The sequence below is a fragment of the Rattus rattus genome, chromosome 2 (assembly GCF_011064425.1).
Source record: "Rattus rattus isolate New Zealand chromosome 2, Rrattus_CSIRO_v1, whole genome shotgun sequence".
Lineage (NCBI taxonomy): Eukaryota > Metazoa > Chordata > Mammalia > Rodentia > Muridae > Rattus > Rattus rattus.
Genome location: NC_046155.1, coordinates 98,387,617 through 98,410,062, shown reverse-complemented (window position 1 = coordinate 98,410,062; position 22,446 = coordinate 98,387,617). Strand labels below are relative to the sequence as shown.

Here is a 22,446-nt window from a genome sequence, read left to right as displayed (position 1 = left end):
TATTGTCTCATTTATAACTCCAGCCAAATAGAATAATTTGATTTCTTTTCTCATCTGCTCTTTTTCCCAGTCTTTTCACATCATCCATGAAACTCCTGGTTGATCCCCAATCTAGTGCCTTTCCATGTTACTTCTGTATTTGCCCTCGTCTAATTAGCAGCCTTTTCTTCCTGATTCTAAAAGAAAACTGAAACCAGGCAGCCTTTTCAGTTTTCACTATCTCTATTGTTTTTTTGTTTCTTTGTGTTTTGTTACAAGTTCTTACTATGTAGCTCTGGCTAGGTTGGAGTTCCATAGGTAGACCAGGGTAGTCTTCGGCAGAGATCCCCTTGCTTTTGCTGGGATCAAAAGTATGCGCCACCATGCCGGACACCACTATTCTAAACCACTCTTCCTCCTCCTTACTTACATATCTCTGGAGAATGTAACATTGTAACCTTGACCACAGCTCTACCCCCATCACCCCTAGAAGAATACAAGGCCCTTTGTAGGCTTTTGAAAATTATATCTTATATGAATTCATGCTGCAGCAAACCTTTGAAGTTCTTATTCCCATCTTACAAAATGAATAAACCAACACTTAAAAGTTAAATAACTTGGGACTGGAGAGGTGGCTCAGTGGTTAAGAGCACTGTCTGCTCTTCCAGAGGTCCTGAGTTTAATTTCCAGTGGCTCACAACCGTCTGTAACGGGATCTGGCGCCCTCTTCTGGCACACAGGTGCACATGCAAATAGAGCACTGCTACAGAAAATCAAATAAATAAATCTTAAAAAACAAAACAAAACAAACAAAACAAAAAAACTTACCTAAGAGCACACGCGTAGCAGAATCAGGATTCAAAACCAATCAGTTTACCTCAACAGCCTGTTTCTGTTTCTTATCCAATTGCTCCAGTAGTTGGAGGTTTATTAAGGATCTCTCTCTCTCTCTCTCTCTCTCTCTCTCTCTCTCTCTCTCTCTCTCTCTTTCTCTCAGTTTTCCTGGGAATAATGTTTATGAGGCTCCATTACACAGCTTAGTAGAGGCAACAGGATCTGATTCTTTCCATGTCTCTTCTCCCCGGTGGCCCCTTCTCCCAACATTTCAGTAGCTAGAACAATCTGAGACAGTCTTCCTCTCTCTTCTCCTACTGGAAAACCTTCACCACACTAATTTTTGAGGGATTTTAACAGGCAGTCCTTTATCTGTCTCTTGTTACTGCTGCCCTTGTTGTGCCCCAGTGCCTGAGAAATACTTACATCAGAGCATCTACTTAAAGTTTTGGCTGAATAAAGCTATCAAGTGGCAAGTATGGGGCACCCCACTTCACTCCGTTGTCGATTCAAAACCCATAGTTCTCATCTTAAAGGAAATGAGAAATAGTTTATTCTGGAGGTATTTTGAGTGACCATGATCCGGGAACCCAGATTTAGGTTATCCCAAATCCAATGCTCCAACATGGAAGCAGTTTCATGGAGTTCTACAGAACAGTAAATTTCACAAATCAAGGCAAGTTTAAAATACAATCAGAGAGGTAGAAAGATGGAAGAAGCTTTCCTATAGACTCACGATGTTATCTGATGGCATCTTTAGCTTTTGGGTTGGTAGAAAATAGGAATCTGCTAAGTTAATAGATTCCACAAGGTTTTTATCCCTTAAATCACCAGTGTTAATTCCGATACGGAAGTGGGTAAGGAAGGTTCCAGAGGGCTAGAACTAGTTTAAGGTAAGGTAAGTCTCTGACCCTGCAACATTCCAATCTCTCCACAGTACTGAAATTCTAGTCAATCTCTGCAGACATGGCCTCTTTCACTACCATTGAATTCCAGTGCTAGACAGCAAGAGATATTTTTCACTTTCTAAGCGGAAAGATTCTTGTTTATAGCGGTGAAATATATGGTCATGAGTCAGTCTGCTCGTGGCAGCGGAGAGACCGAAAAGTCCTCAGGTGTACAATCACAATCATCGTCGCACGCCTCACTTCCGGTCGGTCTGGATTCAACCTCTCTCTACGTCAGCCTTGGCTGTTCGCTCACAAGTTTGGTCCTCATCTGCCGCCGTAGTGCGGCGCCTTGGTTGCCCTGGGAAACGACCTGCGACCTGAGAGTGAGCGAAGCTGTTTCCCGCCGGCGGGAGCTACGGCTGGGGCGGTCTGAGCAAAGGATTCGAAGCTGCACCACCATGGCGGAACAGCTGTATCTAGAAAACATAGACGAGTTCGTCACGGACCAAAACAAGATCGTGAGGAGCTAGGACTTGAGGGGGGTGGGAGGTGCGGGAGTGCAAGGCGGGTGTGAGGGGGACTGGGCCTGCCGGGTCGGCGAGGGGTCTAGACCTCCGGTGCCTAGGGCTTCACGGGGACCCACTGAGGTGGGCGCTAGTCGCCACTAAGCATTTGTGGGGGAGACACGCCCTGCAGGCAAAGCCTCCCGCGAGCGCTGAAACTCCTGGACCTTCGGCGGGATTGTGGGGTTCGGGGGGCGCGGAACCAGGGAAGCAGGAGGGGTTCGTGAGGCCTCCTCCTCCTGTTCTGTCCGGTGATAGGCCCCTCAATCCCCGGAGGAGACCGGACGACTTATCTGGTCTACTGACTGGTGGTTTACCCTCCAGAGACAGTTTCCTCTTCCTGGAAATTTAAATATTGAAAGCAGCTCGACCCGCCTCTCTGGTGTAAAGATCGAGAGAGACTTGAACGCGAAGGAACTTTGCAGTTGTGAGCCCATGGACACAGCTTGGTACAGAATGGTTACAGTGACCCACACCTCCCAGGCCCTCCAGGCTTTTGTGTTATCCCTAGAAGTGAGATTTAGCCAAGGGCCAAATGACGTGTTTATGGGCCATTAGTACTGGATAGATAGTTCTTGAATCCTGGGTCTGTCTCTTCCCCTCATGTTACTCAGCCTCTGATCAAAACTCTTCTTATTGGGACTACATCATTTAACGTTGGAAGAAACAACAGACATATCGGGTCTCGGAAGGATGGAAGTTTGATGCCTCTAGTTATCAAAATTACCTCGATACTACATTTACCCATTTTACTCGGTTTTGTGATCCCCCACCCCAACTGTTCCTCTTTTGTATAGTTGCAAGTTTACTGAGAAGTTCCTGGGTTATATGTTTTCAAATAATCTAGGTTTTAGATACATTTTAGGATAGTTTTAGGTAGTATCTCGAAGACGAGTGTCAGAGAGCTTAAGTAAAACAAGGAGTGTAAGCGAAATAATCTTTACATATATTTGGCTTGGCTTTGTAGATTCTTAAAACTTATATTATACTTAGTGTCACACACACAACTTTTTTATTATATTTAGTGGCACACGAATGAATGAGTGTGCAAACACGTGTGCTTTGGCACATGTGTGGATGTCAGAGGCCCGGTTCTCCAATCCCGCCATTTGAATTCAACAGATGGAAGCCAGGTTATTAAAGGTGTGGTAGCAAGTGACTAACACTGCCACTGAGCCGTCTCTCTGACCCACCTTCATAGATTCTTTTTTGTTGATTAGTCTGTGAAACATTTTAGTGTTGATAAGATGACTCCCTGGCCTGACTCAGTGTATGGCTTTTCTAATGGTGTCCACCGTAGTTTATAGGACGCAGTCATCCAAGAATGAGACTCTTTAGAAGCAGGACCTTGGCATTTATCTGTACTCTGGAATCATCTAATAAAACCTTAAATGTTGTTTTTTGTTTCAGGTGACTTACAAATGGCTAAGCTATACACTGGGAGTTCATGTTAACCAGGCCAAACAGTAAGTCCATTTTACTGCTAATTTTAATAATGTTGGAATTTTTCTTTCACTTTGTTTTTTATTTTCAGCATAATCTTTTTATTTGGGAATTTCACATCATGCACCCCAGTCACACTCACTTCCCAGTCCTTCCAGGTACAACTCCTACACTTATGACCTCCCCTCACCTACAAAAAGCAAAAAAACAAATAAACAAAAAACCCAAAAAACAAACAAACAAACAAACAAAAAAACTAGTCCAATCTGAGTTGCCTGTATAGTCATGGGACATGGTCAAACTCCCAGTGGCCAGCTCCTTAAAGAAAACTTTCACTTTGTTTTAATTCTCATAGAACTCTTTGGTTAGAACTGACTTTCTGCCTGTGTTAATAGGAAAGAATATTATTTTCTCTACCTTTTACTACTTTTGTCTGTCTTTTGAACCGTGTGCATGTTCATGTATGTGAATGTGGATGCTCACAGGCTACAGGACACATGGAAAGGTTAGAGGACGATCTTGGTTTCATCCCTGCCTTTCTAAGGGGTTTAAGATGGGGTCTCTTGGTATTCTCTGCTGTGTACAGCAGACTGGTTGGCCAGCAAGCTTCTGAGGATACTTTGGTCTCTGCCATCCTCTCAGCTCAGGAGAGCTGGAATACAGAAATATGCTACTTCTCCAGCTTTGCTTGGGTTCTGGGGATCTGACCTCAGGTCCTCATGCTTGCATGGTAGCACTTAGAATTTCCCTTCCCCTGTTCTCCTCCCTTTTAGATCAGTGGACTCTATGCAAATGTGGTAATTTGAAGCCTTGACTCCTGGTTAACCTCACTTGTGTAGTGATTTGAATGAGATTGATCCCCCATAGGCCCAGATATTTGACCTCTTGGTCCCCAGTTGGTGGCACCTTTCTGGGAGGTTTAGGAGTCCCAGGCTTGCTGGAGGTGCTGGAGGCAGGCTTGGCTGTCTATGGTCTTCCCCCACTTCATGCTCATGTTCTCGGATTTATTAGTTATGCTTGCATTTGAAGATGGGAGCTCTTGCCTGTCACCCTTCTTCCCATGGTGGCCTCTTGTCCCTCTGTACACCAAATAAGCTCTTTACTCTGTAAGATGCTTTTGCCATGGTCTTCTATTACAGCAGCACAAAAGTAACTTTCATTATATGGTCTATCCAGACTCCTAGCTTAGATTTATATGTTTGTTGTTTTAGACTTTTATTTTTTCACATGTTTGTTAGGCCTAACTTTGGCCCATATTTTCATAATAGTTCCTGTTGCTGTGATAAAGCACCGATTAAAACCAATGTGAGAAGGAAACAGTTTATTCGCCTTACGAGGCAGGAACCTAGAAGCAGGAGCTGAAGCAGAGACCATGAAGGGGCACAGGGTACTGGCTTCTGGCTTGCTCAGTTACCTTCTTTGTACAGCTCAGAGCCGTTTGCCCAGGAATGATACTGCCCACTGTGGGCTGGACCCTCCTGTATCATTTAACAATTAAGGAAAAGCCCTACCCCCAACAGCTGGAGCTAGGGCTGTCCCTAAATCTGTTGACTGCCTGTGTCTCTCCTTGTCTGGCCTAAGGGGATAGGATGTACCTCGCCCTTCAGTGACTTGATGTGCCAAGATGGGGCCCTACAGATATACCCATAGCCCCATCAAGCGGAGGCAGTTCCTCAGTACAGGCTCCCTACTCCTGAGTATGTCAAAGTTGACGATGCTAATGATGATTTAGGTCACCACATGTTTGACTTGAGCCTGATGCCCTGAGTTCAGTTCTTGGGACTTCTCAGAGGTGGTCTTCTGATCTCCACTCTCGAGCTGTTGCATGTATGTACACACGCATGTACTAATTAAATGTTTGGGTGAGAGTGAAGCGAGTACTTAGGATGGCTAGAGCACTGCCCTTCTTGCATTCAACCACACCTTTTTATTTTATTTTTGTTAGAACAGATCTAATTTGAGGCCAAAAGAGAAATGACAACTTTTAAGTTAGTGTTAGAATATTGACCTGCAAAGGTGCAGAATGTTGTCCAAAGAGGAAGAATTACTTACTCACTTGAAGACACACGTATGGGTTAAATGCCGCTTTGCTTTGTTCTGCCTCTGGGAAGTCTGATTTTTATTTGTAGGAGGAGCTTTCTGTGAGCCAGAGCAACATGGTGCCCGTCTTAGAAGCCTCTGATTTCTTGAGCCAACAGTTTTATCTTTAAGTTAATTTTATTGGTGTAGGAGACTGATTTTAGCTGTGATGTTCAAGATCTTAAGGACTGAAACTGTTAGCTCAGGGCTAGATTTAGACCTGTTTTTAACAAGATTGTCCAAGATCAACTATGGCCTAAACCTAAGAGTTGCAATAACTCTGGGAATGGACACAGATAAGAGCTTTATTTATTGTTTGTTTGTAAACAGGGCCTCACTGTGTAGATCTGATTGGCCTGGAACTCACTTTGTAGACCAGGATGGCCTTGAACTCAGAGATCTGCCTTCATAGTACTGGAATTAAAGGAGTGGACTACAACTGGCTGTGCTTTATTTATTTCAGTGATAGGTGTTTGAATATGAAATGAAGCAACTGCTATTACAGTCATCTAGTGGACATTAAAGTAAAGGTGAATTTGAAGGATTAGAGCTATAGTTTGTTCTAGCCTTAACATGCCATCTGGCCTATGTGTCCAGTTGGGTAGTGGCTGTGTTATTCAGACTCTCCTGTGCCTGTGCCACCAGGGTCAGCTCTCCGCCTTTGCCTAGGCAAGGGTTGGGGCCAAATCTCACTGTTAATTCTTTTATAAAATCTATTTGAACTATATTGAACCACTAAATAATTTACCCATCCAAAGTATATTTAATATTTTTAGTGTGAAGCTGTCACCATTGGCAGGGTTTTTGTTTGTTTTTTGTTTTAATCTTTCAAAGCAGGAAAGATATCTATAATGCCAATTTAGAAATCATCCCATTTGGTAAATCAGTAGCAACCCAACAGATACATAAGCAAACATTTTAAACCATTTAAAAACTAACTAGAGGTGGTTCATCAGGTAAGAGTACTCCCTGCTCTTCCAGAGAAGAGCAGGTTCAGTTTCCAGCAGCTTCACGGCAGCTCACAACCACCTGTAACTCTGGTTGCAGGTGAATCCACTCCTTTTGCCTCCAAGGCACTGCTCGCATGTGCTGCACAGACGTACATGCAGTCAAGCATTCATACACACTAAAACCAAAATAAAACAGCCCTTATATACTTAGCGTCACTAGTGATGAGTCGGATGCAAATTTGAATGCTTCTGAGGTACCTTTTTCTCTCAATATAGTCACAGTTTTACAGTGTTTCACCACTCCAAAATGAATCACTCCTGTTAATAGTCACTGTTTTTTTAACCTCTGTCTCTCACCTCACCTTTCCTAGACAACTATTAATCTTTCTGTCTATAGAATATTATGTATACATATGTACACACACATATTCATACTTATCTGGCTTCTTTCGGTTAATGTTTCAAAGTTTGTCCAAGCTGAAGTGGGTATTGGCACATAATTTGTTTTATGGCCAAACACTATTCCATTACATGTGTTAGTTCTTGGTTTCAGAGTTGCTCTAACAGAGTACTACAAAATGGGTAGTTTAAAACACCAGGGGTTTATAGACTTCTCTTCTGCAGGTTGTCTCCTTGGAAGCATAGATGATTTGATCGTTCATGAAGTTTGTCACTGTTTTGATTACTGTGGGTGTGTAACAAATTGGCCCAAACTTTAATGGAAGAAACAACCATTCATAGGTTCTGCAGTGTGGACAGGGCACAGTGGGAATGGCCCATGTTAGCTGAGTGGTATCTGGAGTCTTAGCTGAAGTGTCAGCCCAGTCTTTAATCACCTTTCTGTACATCTGTCAGTTGCTGCTGCTTGTCAGCTGACTGAACTTTAGCTGCGGCTATGGGCCAGGGTGTTGCAGGGCTTGGTGTCTTGAAGCAGTCAGATTTCTTGTACAGCTGCTCAGGGCCTTAACAGCTGTTCTAGCATACAACAGAAGCCACTCATCTTTCTGACTTGCTTCACCCTCAAGCAGCCCCTGAAAAGTCCTCCTTGATTCATTGCCTGGGCTCCAACCCTAATAAGAAAATGTAGAGCAGTATCTAGGGAGGGAGATGCTGTCTCAGACATGTTTAGAAAATAGAAAATGTAAACTAAGAGGAATGATTAAGTGCCATTAATCCCCAGTGCTCAGGAGGCAGAGGCAAGTTGATCTCTGATCTCTGGGTTCAAGGACATCCAGGACTACACAGAGAAACCTTTTCTTGAATAAACAAAACAAACAGAACAAATTCTTGTTTTTAGTTCTTTTTTTAAAGTATTATTTTAGTCTTTAACAGAGAAGATCCTTCCTCATTGATTTAAACATAACTTAAGATTGAGAAAATATTATGGAGGACTAAAATTGGTTTAGTTCTTGGGGAAGTTATGATTAGAACTGATAAGGAGGGGGTTGGGGATTTAGCTCAGTGGTAGAGCGCTTGCCTAGCAAACACAAGGCCCTGGGTTCAGTCCCCAGCTCCGAAAAAAAGAAAAAGGGGAAAAAAAAAAAAAAAGAACTGATAAGGAGAGGAAAATTAATGTTCTCAAAGGGGAGGCTGTAAGTCATCATAGGTGTTGGAAATATATTCTGTAAGAAGTCAAATTTTTTCAGTGACTTGCTCACACAGGCAGTATCAGCGCTGTGGAGAAAAGATTGCATTTGACTGACATGCTTGAGAGCATGATGAGGATGATTCTCACCTTTCATTTTTCTACTAGCATGGTCCTAATTAGCATAAACAGTCAAGAATCCCATCTCATCTGCCCTTCTAACATGATCTCTGCAGTGGGAAAGACATGAGAGAGCAAGGTGGAAGAATCCGTAAAACTGGCAAATAGTGCAGGCTTTGTACTTAAGTAGCTGATGGAATTCAGAAAGGCATCCATATAAACCGATGTAGAGTGTGGTGTAGTAGGACTCAGCATACTCCTACTACAGGGAGGAGTAAACTCTGTTAGCACTCAGCAAGCAGAGGTGTTCTGCTCTGCTACAGAAAGCTTGGAGCAGGAGGAGTTAGGTGGATGAAACCTATATACCCCTGCCTGGCCTGGAATTCCCTCTGTAAGCCAGGCTGGCCTCAAACTCACAGATCTCTGCTTGCCTCTGCCTCCCTCCCTAGCATTAAAGGGAGGCAGACAGAGCTCTGTGATTCAAGTTCCTACCAATTTTAAGCTTATGCTCTAGGAAGGAAATGGCTAGTCCAAATGGGTAGGAACTGTGACTCCTTTGTTCACTGCTTAGAACCCCAGTGGGCACTCAGGAAAGTTTTGTTTCTGTTGGCTTTTTTGCTGACTTGCATTTTAAAACTTCACTATGACACCCTCACAGATAATGATGGTGAAAGAGAATACAGGTGACCCTTGGACTTGAAATAGTCTAGTAAAGAGGACTATTTCAAGGAGGACAGAATCAAGAATTGGTTGGGAGGGAGGAATAATAAATAAGACTTGGCAACTCATTGCATAAGGAGAAGGGTAATGATTTCTGGCTAAGGTTGTTTGAACAAATGATGATGTCATCAGGGAAAAATGAAGCCATAGAGTTGAATAAAATAGGTCATGGAGAATACCAGGGGGTGACCAACCATATCCCATGTCCCAGGAAACCTATCTAAGTCAGGCAAACTGGGGTGGTTGGTCGTACTAAAATAGAGAAAGATGGCTAAAGACAAGACTAACAGCTAAGGAAAGAAAGGCACAGAAACTGCAGGAAAACGTGGAACAGTTGTATCAGGAGACTGGGCTGGGTATCCTGGAAGGTAAGAGAAGACATCTGGAGAAGAGAGTGGTTGACAGAGGCTGAGGTTTACTTTGGCTTACTACATAGCTGGGTAACCTGGTACTTACCATGTAGACCAGGCTGGCCTTGAACTCATAGAGATCCACCTACCTCTCCCTGTAGGGTTAAAGATAATGTACCACCATATCTAGCTCTCAGAGTTCCTGAGTTTCTGGCTGTTCTCAACTGAAGTATGATATGTTGTAGAAGCTTGCTAAATATTTCTTGCAATAAAGACAAATGCTGTACCTCTTTTTATTGTTAAACTCCATTGAGGGGCATCAGCTTCTGGTATTGTGGGTGATTGGGATAAAAGTGAATGAGGACTTTACTGCAAGCAACATTTCTGCATTCAGTGTGGCAGTGTAAGGTTAGGGAACGTTTTAGATGTTAGATGGTATAAGCTACATCATGAAACCTCTGACTAAGTAATTCAGTAGTTAACACGTGGATATATGTTTGTCATGATGTATATGATAGCTTGGAATATTTAATGTAATAATCTCATAGAATTACTAAAAACCCCAGATCATCACCAGAACAGCACATATATATATAGACTGCCGATACTTGAGAATAGAGGCTTGCAGAGAGTGTATGAATCTGGGTTATAAGAATTATTCATGGCCTGGGGAGATGGCTCAGCAGTTAAAAGTGCTCACTGCTCTTCCAAAGGTCCTAAGTTCAATTCCCAGCAACCACATGGTGGCTCACAACCATCTGTAATGGGATCCGATGCCCTCTTCTGGTGTGTCTGAAGACAGTGACAGTGAACTCATATATATATAAAATAAGTAAGTCTTTAACAAAAAGAATTATTCATGTAGTAATGGCACTTCTGCTTTATGCCTGAAGATATGAAGCCTATTAAATTTTATTCTGAATGCCATAGCTACATAGTTGTCTCACTTTTGTATCTGCTGTTTAATCATTGCCACTGTTTGGCTATGGGTTCTGTCCCTCGTGGCATATTTCTAGATTTATCTCAGTTACTTCCTGGGTCCCTCAGCCAACTCAAACAAGTTGACTTCAGTCCCATGCTCCGTCTAAAGTTCATCCATTGTTTTTTCAAAAATCTGTCTGTTGTCTGTTCAGTAAGTAAAAAATTATGCTGTTGAAAAAGCTGATTTTATATATATATATCTTCTAAGCCATGAATCAGGAGTTGATGAGGAAGTTGCATACTAATGAGTCACTTTTGTCTTGCTTGTAACAGGATGCTCTATGAATATGTTGAAAGGAAACGGAAGGAAAATTCGGGAGCTCAGCTGCATGTTACCTACTTGGTGTCTGGCAGTCTTATACAGAATGGACATTCTGTAAGTTCTCTTGTAACAAGGTTTCATGTTCATGAGATATAAACATTAGAAACAACAGGAGAAAGAAGCAAGATTGAGTGGTGTGGAAGTTTTAAAGTACCTCTTAAAGAGAGTGAGCGTTCTGAAATTTTAAACTAAATCTGCACTCAGGTAAGGCTAGGTAATATCTTGGCTGTGATGAAGAGACTATCACTGTTAGTTACCTAGGAAATGAGATATTAGGGAATGGCTTTTCCTTGAACCTCTTTTTTTTCTTTTGGTTATGTATTAAAGACTTACTTGTACTTAATTTTCATCCTCTTCAAATGTCAAGTCACAGATTCTGGTGTTAAAAAAGGAGGAAAAAGATTAGGCGACTTTGTTTGTAGCATGAGCACTGGCTTTGATAGGTCACTTAGAGTGCCCGCTGATAGGCCTTAGGCTCAGCTGCTGGGACAGACGGCGGCGTGGGCTGGGAAGTGTGTTTGGGCTCCTGCATCTTTTTCTGTTCTGGTCCCATCTGCATCTAGCCCACCACCATGGGTACTGTTGCTTTCTCCATCTCAACCACAAAGCAGTTTCAGTCTCAGGTCTGTTGATTTCTTGTTGACTTCCATTTTTCCCTCAGGGGTGGGCACAGACATCACTGTGTTCTTCCTAGGCCTTGTGAGGCTCCAGAAGCTCTGTTGTCTTGTACTGACTCCAGGAGCATTCATGGTTCTTGCACACTGGTGAATGGCACGTCTTCTCTGTCTTCACTTTCCTTGAGCCTGTCTGAAGTCACCTCTGTTTCAGTGTCATTAGTCCCAGGATCAGGGGCCCCTCTTAGAGATTGTCTTTTTTATTTCCCTTTTGACTTTCACTCAGAATTGTAAGTTTACTGCCATAATATTGATGGGAGTTGGTTTTTAACAGGACTCTCAAGCATGTGAGATTTAAAGCTCTTAGGTGAGCTTTATGAGGAGAAGCAGAACTTTAGATTCAGATCCCCGCGTTCTCCAGCCAGTGTTTTCCTTCCTCGTCAGCGTACTGTTGACACTCAGGTCATCTGGGGTTCTCTACCCTGTTAATGCTGCGACCCTTTAATACACTTCCTCACGTTGCGGTGACCCCAACCATAAAGTTACTTCATTGTTATCTCATAACTTTAATTTTCTACTGTTATATAAGTATCCTGCCTGTTATCTCATAACTTTAATTTTCTACTGTTATATAAGTATCTGCTGTGCAGGATTTTTGATATGCAATCCTCAAGAGGTTTTGCCCACAGGTTGAGAACCACTGGTTAGTGGGTCATTGTTATGTTAATTAGGACTTGCCATTACTAGTTCTCATTAGTTTTTTTATGTAGTGATTTTTAGTTGAGAATGATTTTTTAAAATCACCACCTAATTTATTGTTCATTTACCAGACATTACAGAATAGTCAAGTTTTAAGCTGGAATCTATGCAGAATTTTTTTAAGGACAGGTGTGTAGCTTGGCTGGTAGACTAGACCGACCACAGAGATCCACCTGCCTCTCTCTGCTCTGGATTAAAGATGCCACCCACCACACCTGGCCTCTATGAAGAACTCTTATCGAAGTCTAGTATGGTTGTACATGCTTATAATTCTAGCATTTGAGAGGTTGATGCAGGCGAGTCTAGGCAGGACCTCTCTCAAAAATATAAAATAAAATTCTAACAGGTAGCAGGGTTTGCGATGCTGTGCTGCTGGGCCCTTCATCTTGACAGGTGCCCACTGCAGTAGTCAGCTCCGTTGATCTGCACTGTTGTTACACAGCAAGGTGGCATGGCCACCGTTGAGGCTGTGCGTTTTCAGTAGCCCCAAGCACAGGAGCACTTAGCCACGCTGAACTGCCTGGCCGTCTGGACTGCTGCCTTAGGTTTAGTTAGTTACTGCTTCTAAGGCTGCACTGTGAGTCTGCGTGCTTCAATGGTTAGTGTCTATGATAATGTAATGTGTGCAGGTGTGTGTGTGTGTGTGTGCGTGTGCGTGTGCGTGTGCGTGTGTGTGTGTGTGAGTGATGTGTGCATATGTCCAAGGGTACACAGCACTTGTGAAGGCCAGAGGACAGTCTTGGGTATTACTCCCAAGAGTTGTCTACTTTGTTTTTTGAGACAAGCCTGGGACCTGAAGTTTGCTGATTTGGCTTAGACTGGTTGGCCAGTGGCCTCCGGGATCCTCCTGTTTGTCTCCTCAGCACTAAAATTGTAAGTGGTCCTACCATTGCATATCTTTCTACATGGACATTGGGAATCAAACTCAGATCCTCATGCTTGCTTGGCAACCATTTTAGCAACTGATCTATTGCCTTGCTTCATTTTTTAACTAGAGAAGAAACCAAAAAAGAAAAAAAAATCTATGAAATTTCTTAATTCAAATTTATGACTACATTTTTAAAAAGCTTTTCTCGATGTATTGGGGAGATAGCTTAGTCTAGAGCAGTTGCCTAGCACGTACAAGGTTGTGGGTTTGTCATCAGTACTAAAACACAAAACAGTAAAACTTCATGTTGTTGTCAAACATGGCGGCTCACACCTGTGATTGGCAGCACTGAGAGCCTGAGGCAGGAGGTACTGAGTTTGAGGCCAGCCTGAGCCTGAGGTTGCTTTTCTGTCTCCTGAAAACCAACCAACCAAAAATAGATTGCTTGATTTTTTTTTTTTATATTGCTCATCTATATTAAGGATTTTGGTGGTTCCTAACATTGACATACTCATTGTCGAAGCCAAATTTAGATTTAGAGGAGAAAAATGAGTATTTTTAATAATAATTACTGAATTTTTTTTCAAGAATTATTTTTGCAAGTTTTTTTTTTTTTCCTGTAGGATATATTCTGCTTAAATCGCCCATTGTGGCAATTTACCAATTTAAGATCTATTTAAACTCAGTTCTCTTTCCTTCAAGAAAGGGCAGGCCTTCCAGGGTTATCAACCAAACATGGCATATAAAATTATAATAAGTTTAGGTACTTCCCCTCATATAAAGGCTAGACAAGGCACTCCTGTAGGAGGACAAGCATCCCAAACGCAGGCAAAAACTTCAGAAACAGCCTATGCTCTCTCTGGTAGGAGTCCCATTAAAAACACCAAATTCTACATCACTATCACACACACACACACGCACACACACGCACGCACACACACACACACACACACACACACACACACACACGTCAGTCCCATGCAGACCCCCTGATTGTCAGATCAGTCCCTATGAACCTCTGTGAGTTGAGGTCTAGTGCAGGTTGGTTGATTCTGCTGGTTTTCTTGTGGTATCCTTGACTCCTCTGCCTCCTACAATCCTCCTTTCCCTCTTCTGCAGGACTCCCTGAATTCTGTATAATATTTGCTGTGGGTCTCTGCATCTGTTTCTATCAGTCTCTGGATGAAGCCTCTCTGATGACAATCCATGAGTATAACAGAATAGATGGATTTAATGTTTATTTAGTTCTGTAGATTATATAGTAGTTATTGTTTAGTCATTTACTAAAAGTTACTGTTTGAGATTGTTTTGTTTCATAAAAATACTGAGGCTGGACACTCATTTTCCTTACTCTCTTTTCAAGATGATGTAAAATATGCAAATTTAAAATAAGTCAGACTGCCCTATACTGTAGTGTATTTTCAGGGTACCCAGTGTTTTTCTAATTTCATAGTTACACAACTGAGTCGAGGAAGCTGAAATTCTGACTTCTGTAACTCCTTTACTGATGAAGTGTTGTTCCTTGCAGTGCCACAAGGTTGCAGTAGTGAGAGAAGATAAACTGGAAGGTAAGCGTTCGAGCAGCTGAATAAGCTTTTCACTTTGCCTCTACTGCATTGATTGTGTACAGTCTGTATAAAGTGTATTTGACTATTTAACCAAAGAGTCTAATATTCCTTTTACTAATGGTTTTTGAATCATTAATCTTCTTACACTTGCCTAACTTCTCATTGTTAAGGCTGACATTTATAAAGTACATCTATGACAGGATTTCAAGACTCATGATAGACATAAAAAATTGTCAGGAATTCCAGATGACATGGCTCCTTAAGCTGGGACTGTGATATTATGTTGAATATATTATGAATAACCAAATGTAGACCTGCAGAAAAGATTATCAAACTGAGCTCAGAATAACCAAGACTTAATTCAGTATCAAATGTGGTGAACAGTGAATGTGGCAGTATGTATGGGATGATGAGCTCACAGAACGTGGATTCCTGACAGTGCTCCCGTTGTTACATCATGTAAGCTCGCTGCACCCTCAGTCTGAACACACAGTGCTCTTTTCTTTGCATTGCGTGCCATCCTGCCATGCAGCACCAGTGAGTATGCCTGACCCACCTTGGCCCGGACTGGAGCCCAGACTCGTGCTGTGGTGGATGTTCTCAGTTGTAGTCTTCTCATTGTATATGTAAACTTCTGTGCTCTGTTAGAAACATAACACTTCATGAAAAACACAGAATGTTTTCCCATCCTTGTTCCTTAGTGTGTAAGTATCAAATTAGTGTGCTTGGGATTGTATTTATGTTAGAATATTAGATTCTAAAAATTGCTATTTGAGTTGTTCCTTGTTTTATTTTAAGAAGAAGTTTAGTAAACTTCAGCTAGATCAGGGTTCTAACAATCTGGAATGGCCTAAATATACCTCTTCTATTTTGTACTATGTATTTCTGCAAAGTCATCGTCAGCACTGATGGTTATAAAAGCAAAATATTGATCAGCTAGAAAACATTGATATGTTCTGCATTCTGCAGTGTCAAATATTCAGCCAAGATTTCAATTCTTTATGTAAAAATAAACACGCATACTTGTTTCATTAGTTTGCTTAATTTGTTTTCATCTTTAATAATAAAATTATGTGTATGCCAGAGGTTGTTTTAAAATAAAATTCTTTATGACTATCAGTAAATTTTTAAGTTGTATACTATATATATGCAAATATATTTGCATAAAAATTTCTCTGGCTCAAAAGGAAATGTTAAAAAACTCCATCATATGTGATGGTTAATATGTTCCAAGCTCTATGCTAGGCTGTGGGTTCAGGGAACAAGTTAGGCACAGTGCCTTCCCTTGTAGAACCCAAAGTTCACTCCTATGATAATGGTCTTTTGATTTTCCTCTGTAGACTCAGTTCATTAGTAATAATATTATGTAGTTGCTTTCTTTAAACTGAAATTGAAACATACAAGTGTGTCTTCTTGGGAGAGATAAGTCTTCTCAGGTAGTGATTACTTAACTGACTGAAAACAAGGTTCATAATCGTCATTAATCATCAGTCACTATTTGCTGAGTGTCCCTGGGTGAGTAACACCCTCACAGGTGCTGTACTTAGAAACAACTCAGCTTCACCATGTCCCACTGCAGACAGAGGCCTGATGTTCTACTTTATATGTAGCCGTTTGGCCTGTTAGAGTTTTTGGACCACCATAGATTGCAAATGGCTTTAGTGCAGAAGAGTTTCTTGTTAAAGTCCCCACAAGCTATGAAGTTGTGTATTAACAGACTGCTTTTCCTGTTGACTTGTAGCAGTGAAGTCCAAGTTAGCTGTGACTGCCAGCATCCATGTGTACAGCATCCAGAAAGCTATGCTAAAGGACAGTGGGCCTCTGTTCAATACCGACTATGACATCCTTAAAAGCAATTTGCAGAACTGCAGCAAGTAAGCTCCTTAATGTTCTTGTGGGCTTCTTTACGAATTGATTTTGTAAGGTGTTTACACAGTGGCTGCCTCTTAAGAGTGAGTGCCAAGTCTAGTAAAACCCCATTTATCTTGCAGTAAGACACATGCCTAGTTTTATTAGTACATCATAAGGTGAAAAATAGCAGCCACTACCCATATTGAAACCACACTGGACTCCCCATAAATTTATTTCTCATATATTTATCCTGTCATCACCACCAGGAATGTCTGTTGTGTCCCCTCAGTACCCCTTTGCCCTCGTCTCCGCTTGTCTGACTCTCCCATCCTTTAGGGGCTAGGGCAAATGCTGCCCCTCAGAAGACTGTTCCTAAATTTGACGTCCCGTTCCTTCCAGCCAAAAGTGACTTGTCCCCAGAGCTCCATAGCCAAGATCAGATCTTGTAAATCTTTTGTGTTCTTCAGGGCACTGGACAGCGACAGGCCGTAATGAGTGGATTTTAGAGACTGATAATTATAGGTTTTAGTCCTGTTTTGCTACTTAATAACCCGGCGGCTTTGGACAAATTACTTAATACTTTCTAGCTTTGGGTTCGTCATCTTTAAATCAGTTGTGGTGATTCCTACTTTGTGGGATTGTACTAAGAGCTCAAGTCAAGTCTCTAAAAATATTCTTGGGTATCTACCACTTTGATTTAATAATTTAAATTTCGGGGGCCGGAGAGGTGGCTCAGTAGTTTAATGTACTTATTAATTCTGTAGGGGACCCAGGTTCAATTCCCTGTACCCTACATGGTGACTTACAACCATCTATATAACCCCAGTTCCAGGGGATCTAATACCTTCTGGCCTCCTTGGGCGTTGTGTATGCATATGGTGTACAGGTATACATGCTAGCAAAGCACTCTTACATATCAAATTAAATAAATTAATTAAAAGCTAATTTGGGTTTTTGTGTTGTATATCTGATGAGTACCATTGAATTGTTACTCTTGACAATGTGGCCCAGTGCCTGTTCCTGAGGTTGGCGACCCACAAGAGATAGCATTATAGTACAGTGCTGTCAAGAGGAATGGAATGAAAAGATTTTGGAGACAGGCATTTATTACCAGCTTCTGGATAGGTAGAGTGAGGGGAAAGCAGAAGTAGCTTTTCTAAAAGGTTAAGGTATTTAGGTTGAGACTCAAAAGTCCAGTAGAAATTGTCAGGGTAAAGACGGAGCTGAGAGAGAAGCATGGCATTGCATAATCATTGTCTGTGGTTAGAACCTAGGGTGGCAGACAGGTGAGAAGTAACTAGAAGACGAGTCAGACACCTTACTGAGTGTTTTTCGTCGAGCTTAGGCTTGATCCTGAGAAGAGCTGTTGGGGTTTGGCTGTGTAGATTTGCTGGAAATCCCAGGGAGGATATTTATTGCAATATTTAAGTCTTAAAGTGAGCAGAAAGATTTTGGGTTTAGGTAAGCGCTGGGCCAGGGCAGCAGATGCAGCTGTGAAGAGAGAATGTAGAATGAAGGAAGGATAGAAAATAAAACTGAGGGTTATGATTTTTACCAGCCATATGACTTTGGACAAAGTATTTAGCCTCTTTGTGATTCAACTTCCTTCAGTAGTACCAATCTCACACGTAATCAGAGATTGAGTAACCTAAGAGATGCAGTGCTCTTACAGCTGTGTTCCACACAGAGTAAGTACTCTTGCGGTTGCTCTTTATTCTAATGAATGGACAGAAAAGAGGGGGTCTAAGGCAGCATCCAGTGAAGTAGAAAATTATGAAAATATATGAGGTTTCATAAGCTAGGGCAAAATTTCAAGAAAGGGGGACTAATGGATGCTTCAAGAGAAGCAGGTCAAATAGAGATGGAAGCTACCCATTGGATGTGGTGATAGCCTCCGAGTGCTAGGGGAGGGTCAGACTGATCCAGCTGAGTAAGACAGGAAGAAGGGAGACTGTTAACGTGGATAACTGTTTCCAGAAAATGTGACTGGAATGGAGGGAAGGAGGATCATAGCTAAGGAGAAATTGAATTATTCATTTTTTTCTTTTTTCTTTTTTTACGAAGCTGGGGACCAAACCCAGGGCCTTGCGCTTGCTAGGCAAGCGCTCTACAACTGAGCTAAATCCCCAACCCCGAGAAATTGAATTATTAATATTGAATATTTAATTCAATATATTTAATTATTATATAGTAAATATAATTCCAGAGTTTCAATTCATATATACATATACATATATACACACACACATATATACAAATATACTTATATACATATATACACACACACACATACATATATATGTAAAATTTTAGAGTTGAGGGGATGTGGCTCGGTGGTAGGGCTTGCTTATTATTCATAATGCCTTGAGTTCTGCCTCAGCACTGCAAAATAAAATAAAGCCCAACCACAGAAGTAATTACAAGACTGGTACTGAGGCAGGGGGATCACTGAATTCCAGGCCAACTTGTTACTTAGCACCAGATTAGCCAGGCTAAGGGCAAGAGAATGCCTTAAGTTGTGTAGTTACATAAGAGTCAGAGGGAGTGATTGAAGAAATAGAGGGGATGGGATAACTGATCCTTGGGGAAATTGATACAGAACTGACAACTGTATTTTCTTTAAACACCATCTGATGAGGATTCCTGTTGGTTAACTTTTCAAAATGCTGCCCAATACACAGTACCTAATGTTGCCTCTATTAATAATGGGCATTATAATGGATTGGTTAGGGTTTTGTTTGGTTTTTGTTTTTTTTTTTTTTTTTGTTTTGTTTTGTTTCTTTATTTTAAAACTTGGAAAAGATGGACATTTGACTATTTATTAAATAGATAATATAGCCAGAAAATAATTTACAAGTTTCCTGTTTTAGGGAATGATTTCAAGAAAAAATACTTTGCTAATTTTATGTAAAACATTTAATTATATTTTAAAAATAATCTGTATTAAAATCGTGTGGCATGTCAAGATGACTCATCATATCCAATATCAGATAGAACAGCTTCTGTTAATGTCCAGCAAGTAAACAAGGAAGAGTAGGAACTGCTTGGGAGTTTAGCAGTGGTTCCCAGCCCTCCTAATGCTGCAACCCTTAATACAGCTCCTCGCGTTGTGGTGACCCCAGCCATAGAATTATTCCATTGCTACTTCATAACTGTAATTTTGCTACTGTGAAGAATCATAATATAAATATCTGATAGGCAACTCCTGTGAAAGGATCATTTGATCCCCAAGTGGGTTATGACACATAAAGTTAAGAACAGCTTAGTTAAAGCAAAATTTGTCTATGCACAAAAATGCCAGGGTACGTAAGAATGTGGTTCATAGAGCACTGCAGTGAGCTCTAATACTGAACATCTCTGTGGAATTTAACAGTTAGCCGGGCATGGTGGTGCAGCCTTTGACCCCAGCACTTAGGAGGTAGAGGCAAGAAGAGTAGTAGTTCGTCATCATCCTCAATTATATAGGAATTTGAGGCTAGCCTGCATTACATGAGACCCCAAATCATGGTTGATCTTCCTGTTGCTGACAAAAGAAAACTTTAAGGAGAGAGGTTTATTCTGGCTTAGAGTTCAGTGGCACAGTGCATTGTGGTGGGGAAGTCAAGGCTGCAGGGTCTTGAGGTAGCTCGTCATATCATAGTTCCAATCAAAAATCAGAGAGCAATGAAAGCATGTTCCTCTCACAGTCTCCTTTTTATATAGTCCAGGATCTCATTCCAGGAAATGGTGCCACCTATAGTGGGCAAGTCTTCCTCAACCAAATCAAGGGATTCCCTTACAGCTGTGCCTAGAGGCCGGACTCCCAGGAGGTGCTAAATCTCATCAAATTGACAACTGAGAGATTAACCATCTAATCTTTTTGGGGGTGTGGAGGGAGTGGTTAGAGACAGGGTTTTTCTGTGTAGTCCTGGCTGTCCTGGAACTCACCCTGTAAACTAGGCTGGTCTCAGACTCAAAGATCCTCCTGCCTCTGCCTCCCAAGTACTGGGATTAAAGGTGTGTCACCACTGCCCAGTTGACCATCTTGTCTATCAGGAGCTGGGGATGGGACATGAAGTAGGAGAGGAGAGGAAAATGGGAACGTTTATCTCCATTAAAAACATTTGTGCTTGTTCTTAAGAATTGTGAGCCTCCAAAAGCCAGTGTTTTTTAGAAACTGCTGTGAAAGCAAGGAAGGTGAGCAGTCTTTACTGTTAGGACTGCTCCAGCCCAACTTGGTGTCTTCCTGGTTTCCAGTTGCTGTCCTGATCCTAAGATGTGGAATGCAGGCCAAAGAAAGAGTTGTCTTTGGGCCACCTTTAGATACTGACAGTGAAATAAAACATTGCCTTTTCCATTGTACCTGAAGTGCTGCAAGGCCAGCGAGGAAGACCAGTGGGTAGAAGTCACTGATTTCCGTCTGTTCTCTTCAACCAGAGGTGCTCTGAGTGGGCCACAGTGACTCAGTGGAAGATTTGTGTTGCTCAGAAGCTACTTAGTCCAAAGTTATTTCTGAGATGAAATCGTCAGTGACATTCATGTAGGCAGCTAGTTATTCTAGTTAGTTTTGAGTAGCTCCTATCTACATGGTTTCTGTGTCTTCCGAGTGTTCTTTTTCAAGTTGAGGTGATCCATGGAAGAAGAAAGGGAAGCCAGAAGCTCTCCCACCCCCAACCAGTCATTCTACCCAACTGTACACTGAGCTCCTGAAATACAGAGCATGAAGAGGCCTCCAGGCAACCTTCACCTACCCCATAAGCAAAACACTGGGAAGTAACATGTTGTCTTAATCAGGAGAGGCTGGGGTAGACACAGACTCTGCCTTATGTGTAACCCCTGAGAAGGCTGAGTGGCTCCCATCCACATCGTGCACTGTTGCAGTGGAGTCATGGGAAGCAGCACATTGGCACTTACTGGAGACTATGAGTGGACGGTTCCCAGCAGTACACTATGCAGACTGCTCACCAAACGTCACTAGCCGTTAGTGTGTTGCTCCCTGGTCTTAGTTGGTATTTTTAGAAGTGAGAAATAAATGGATGCAAAGGAGCATGAGTTATGGGAACAAGTGGCTCTATCCCTACCTCACCCTTTAAAGCATGACACTCTGACTAGGAGAGTTGCCAAGAAATTGGTTAGTAATGTATGGCTTTTAGCTCTGGCTCTGTTGATAGTTACTGCTGCTAAAACTTGGGCAGAGAACCTTCTGGATTCCTAAGGACAGTGAGATTATCACTGTTTGCTGGAGAGTAAGAGGCAAATAAAAACAAGTGTAGATGCTGGCTGGTGGAGGTGCACACCTTGAATCCCAGCACTCCGGAGGCAGAGGCTGGCAGATCGTTGTGAGTTCAAGGCTAGCCTGCCTATATATTGAATTGTAGGACAGCCAAGGTTATGTAGAGAGACCCTGTCTAAAACCAAAACAAAAAGAACAAAATCCAAACAAACAAAAAAGCAAGTGTGTTCAGTATGATGTGATAGAGTGCAGTTGATTGAGAACTAGCTTCATAACTAGGTAAGTGCAAATTGTAGGCCGGAGTTACTTCTCCACACTGCCTATTTCTTTACCCAAATGAGAGTATTATGCGAAAATTCTTTCTATGATCAGTCTAGTTTTAAATACCTTAGTTTTATATTAATGCGAAAAGGTATAGAGAAGGCACAGAGTTTGAAAATGAAGTTTGATAATGACATTAATCTTAAACTCATGTCTGTCCTTAGGTTTAGTGCCATACAGTGTGCAGCTGCTGTCCCCAGAGCTCCTGCAGAATCCTCATCCTCCAGAAAGTTTGAGCAATCAAATCTTCAGGCAGCAAGTGAGACACAAGCCAGTGAGCTGACTACCAATGGCCATGGTCCACCCGCCTCCAAACAGGCTTCCCAGCAGCCCAAAGGAATTATGGGAATGTTAATCTCTAAAACTGCTACTAAAACCCAAGACACCAACAAGGACACCAAAACAGAAGCCCGAGAAGTACCAAGTGTAAGTCTTCT

General features: G+C 41.8%; 1 protein-coding gene across 2 annotated transcripts in view; it reads left to right on the top strand.

Moving 5' to 3' along the window:
- Pold3 (DNA polymerase delta 3, accessory subunit) overlaps window positions 1-22,446 on the top strand; it is a 47,610-nt gene that overhangs the window by 5,601 nt on the left and 19,563 nt on the right. The window contains exons 1-6 of one of the 2 annotated variants that reach the window (XM_032893033.1): window positions 2,071-2,221; window positions 3,677-3,732; window positions 10,768-10,870; window positions 14,586-14,625; window positions 16,367-16,499; window positions 22,174-22,435. In XM_032893033.1, the coding sequence (XP_032748924.1) occupies window positions 2,162-2,221; window positions 3,677-3,732; window positions 10,768-10,870; window positions 14,586-14,625; window positions 16,367-16,499; window positions 22,174-22,435 (654 nt within the window). In that variant the 5' untranslated portion in view covers window positions 2,071-2,161. Of the gene's footprint in view, window positions 1-2,070; window positions 2,222-3,676; window positions 3,733-10,767; window positions 10,871-14,585; window positions 14,626-16,366; window positions 16,500-22,173; window positions 22,436-22,446 lie in introns of those variants that run through there. The other variant, XM_032893032.1, reaches the window with a different exon arrangement.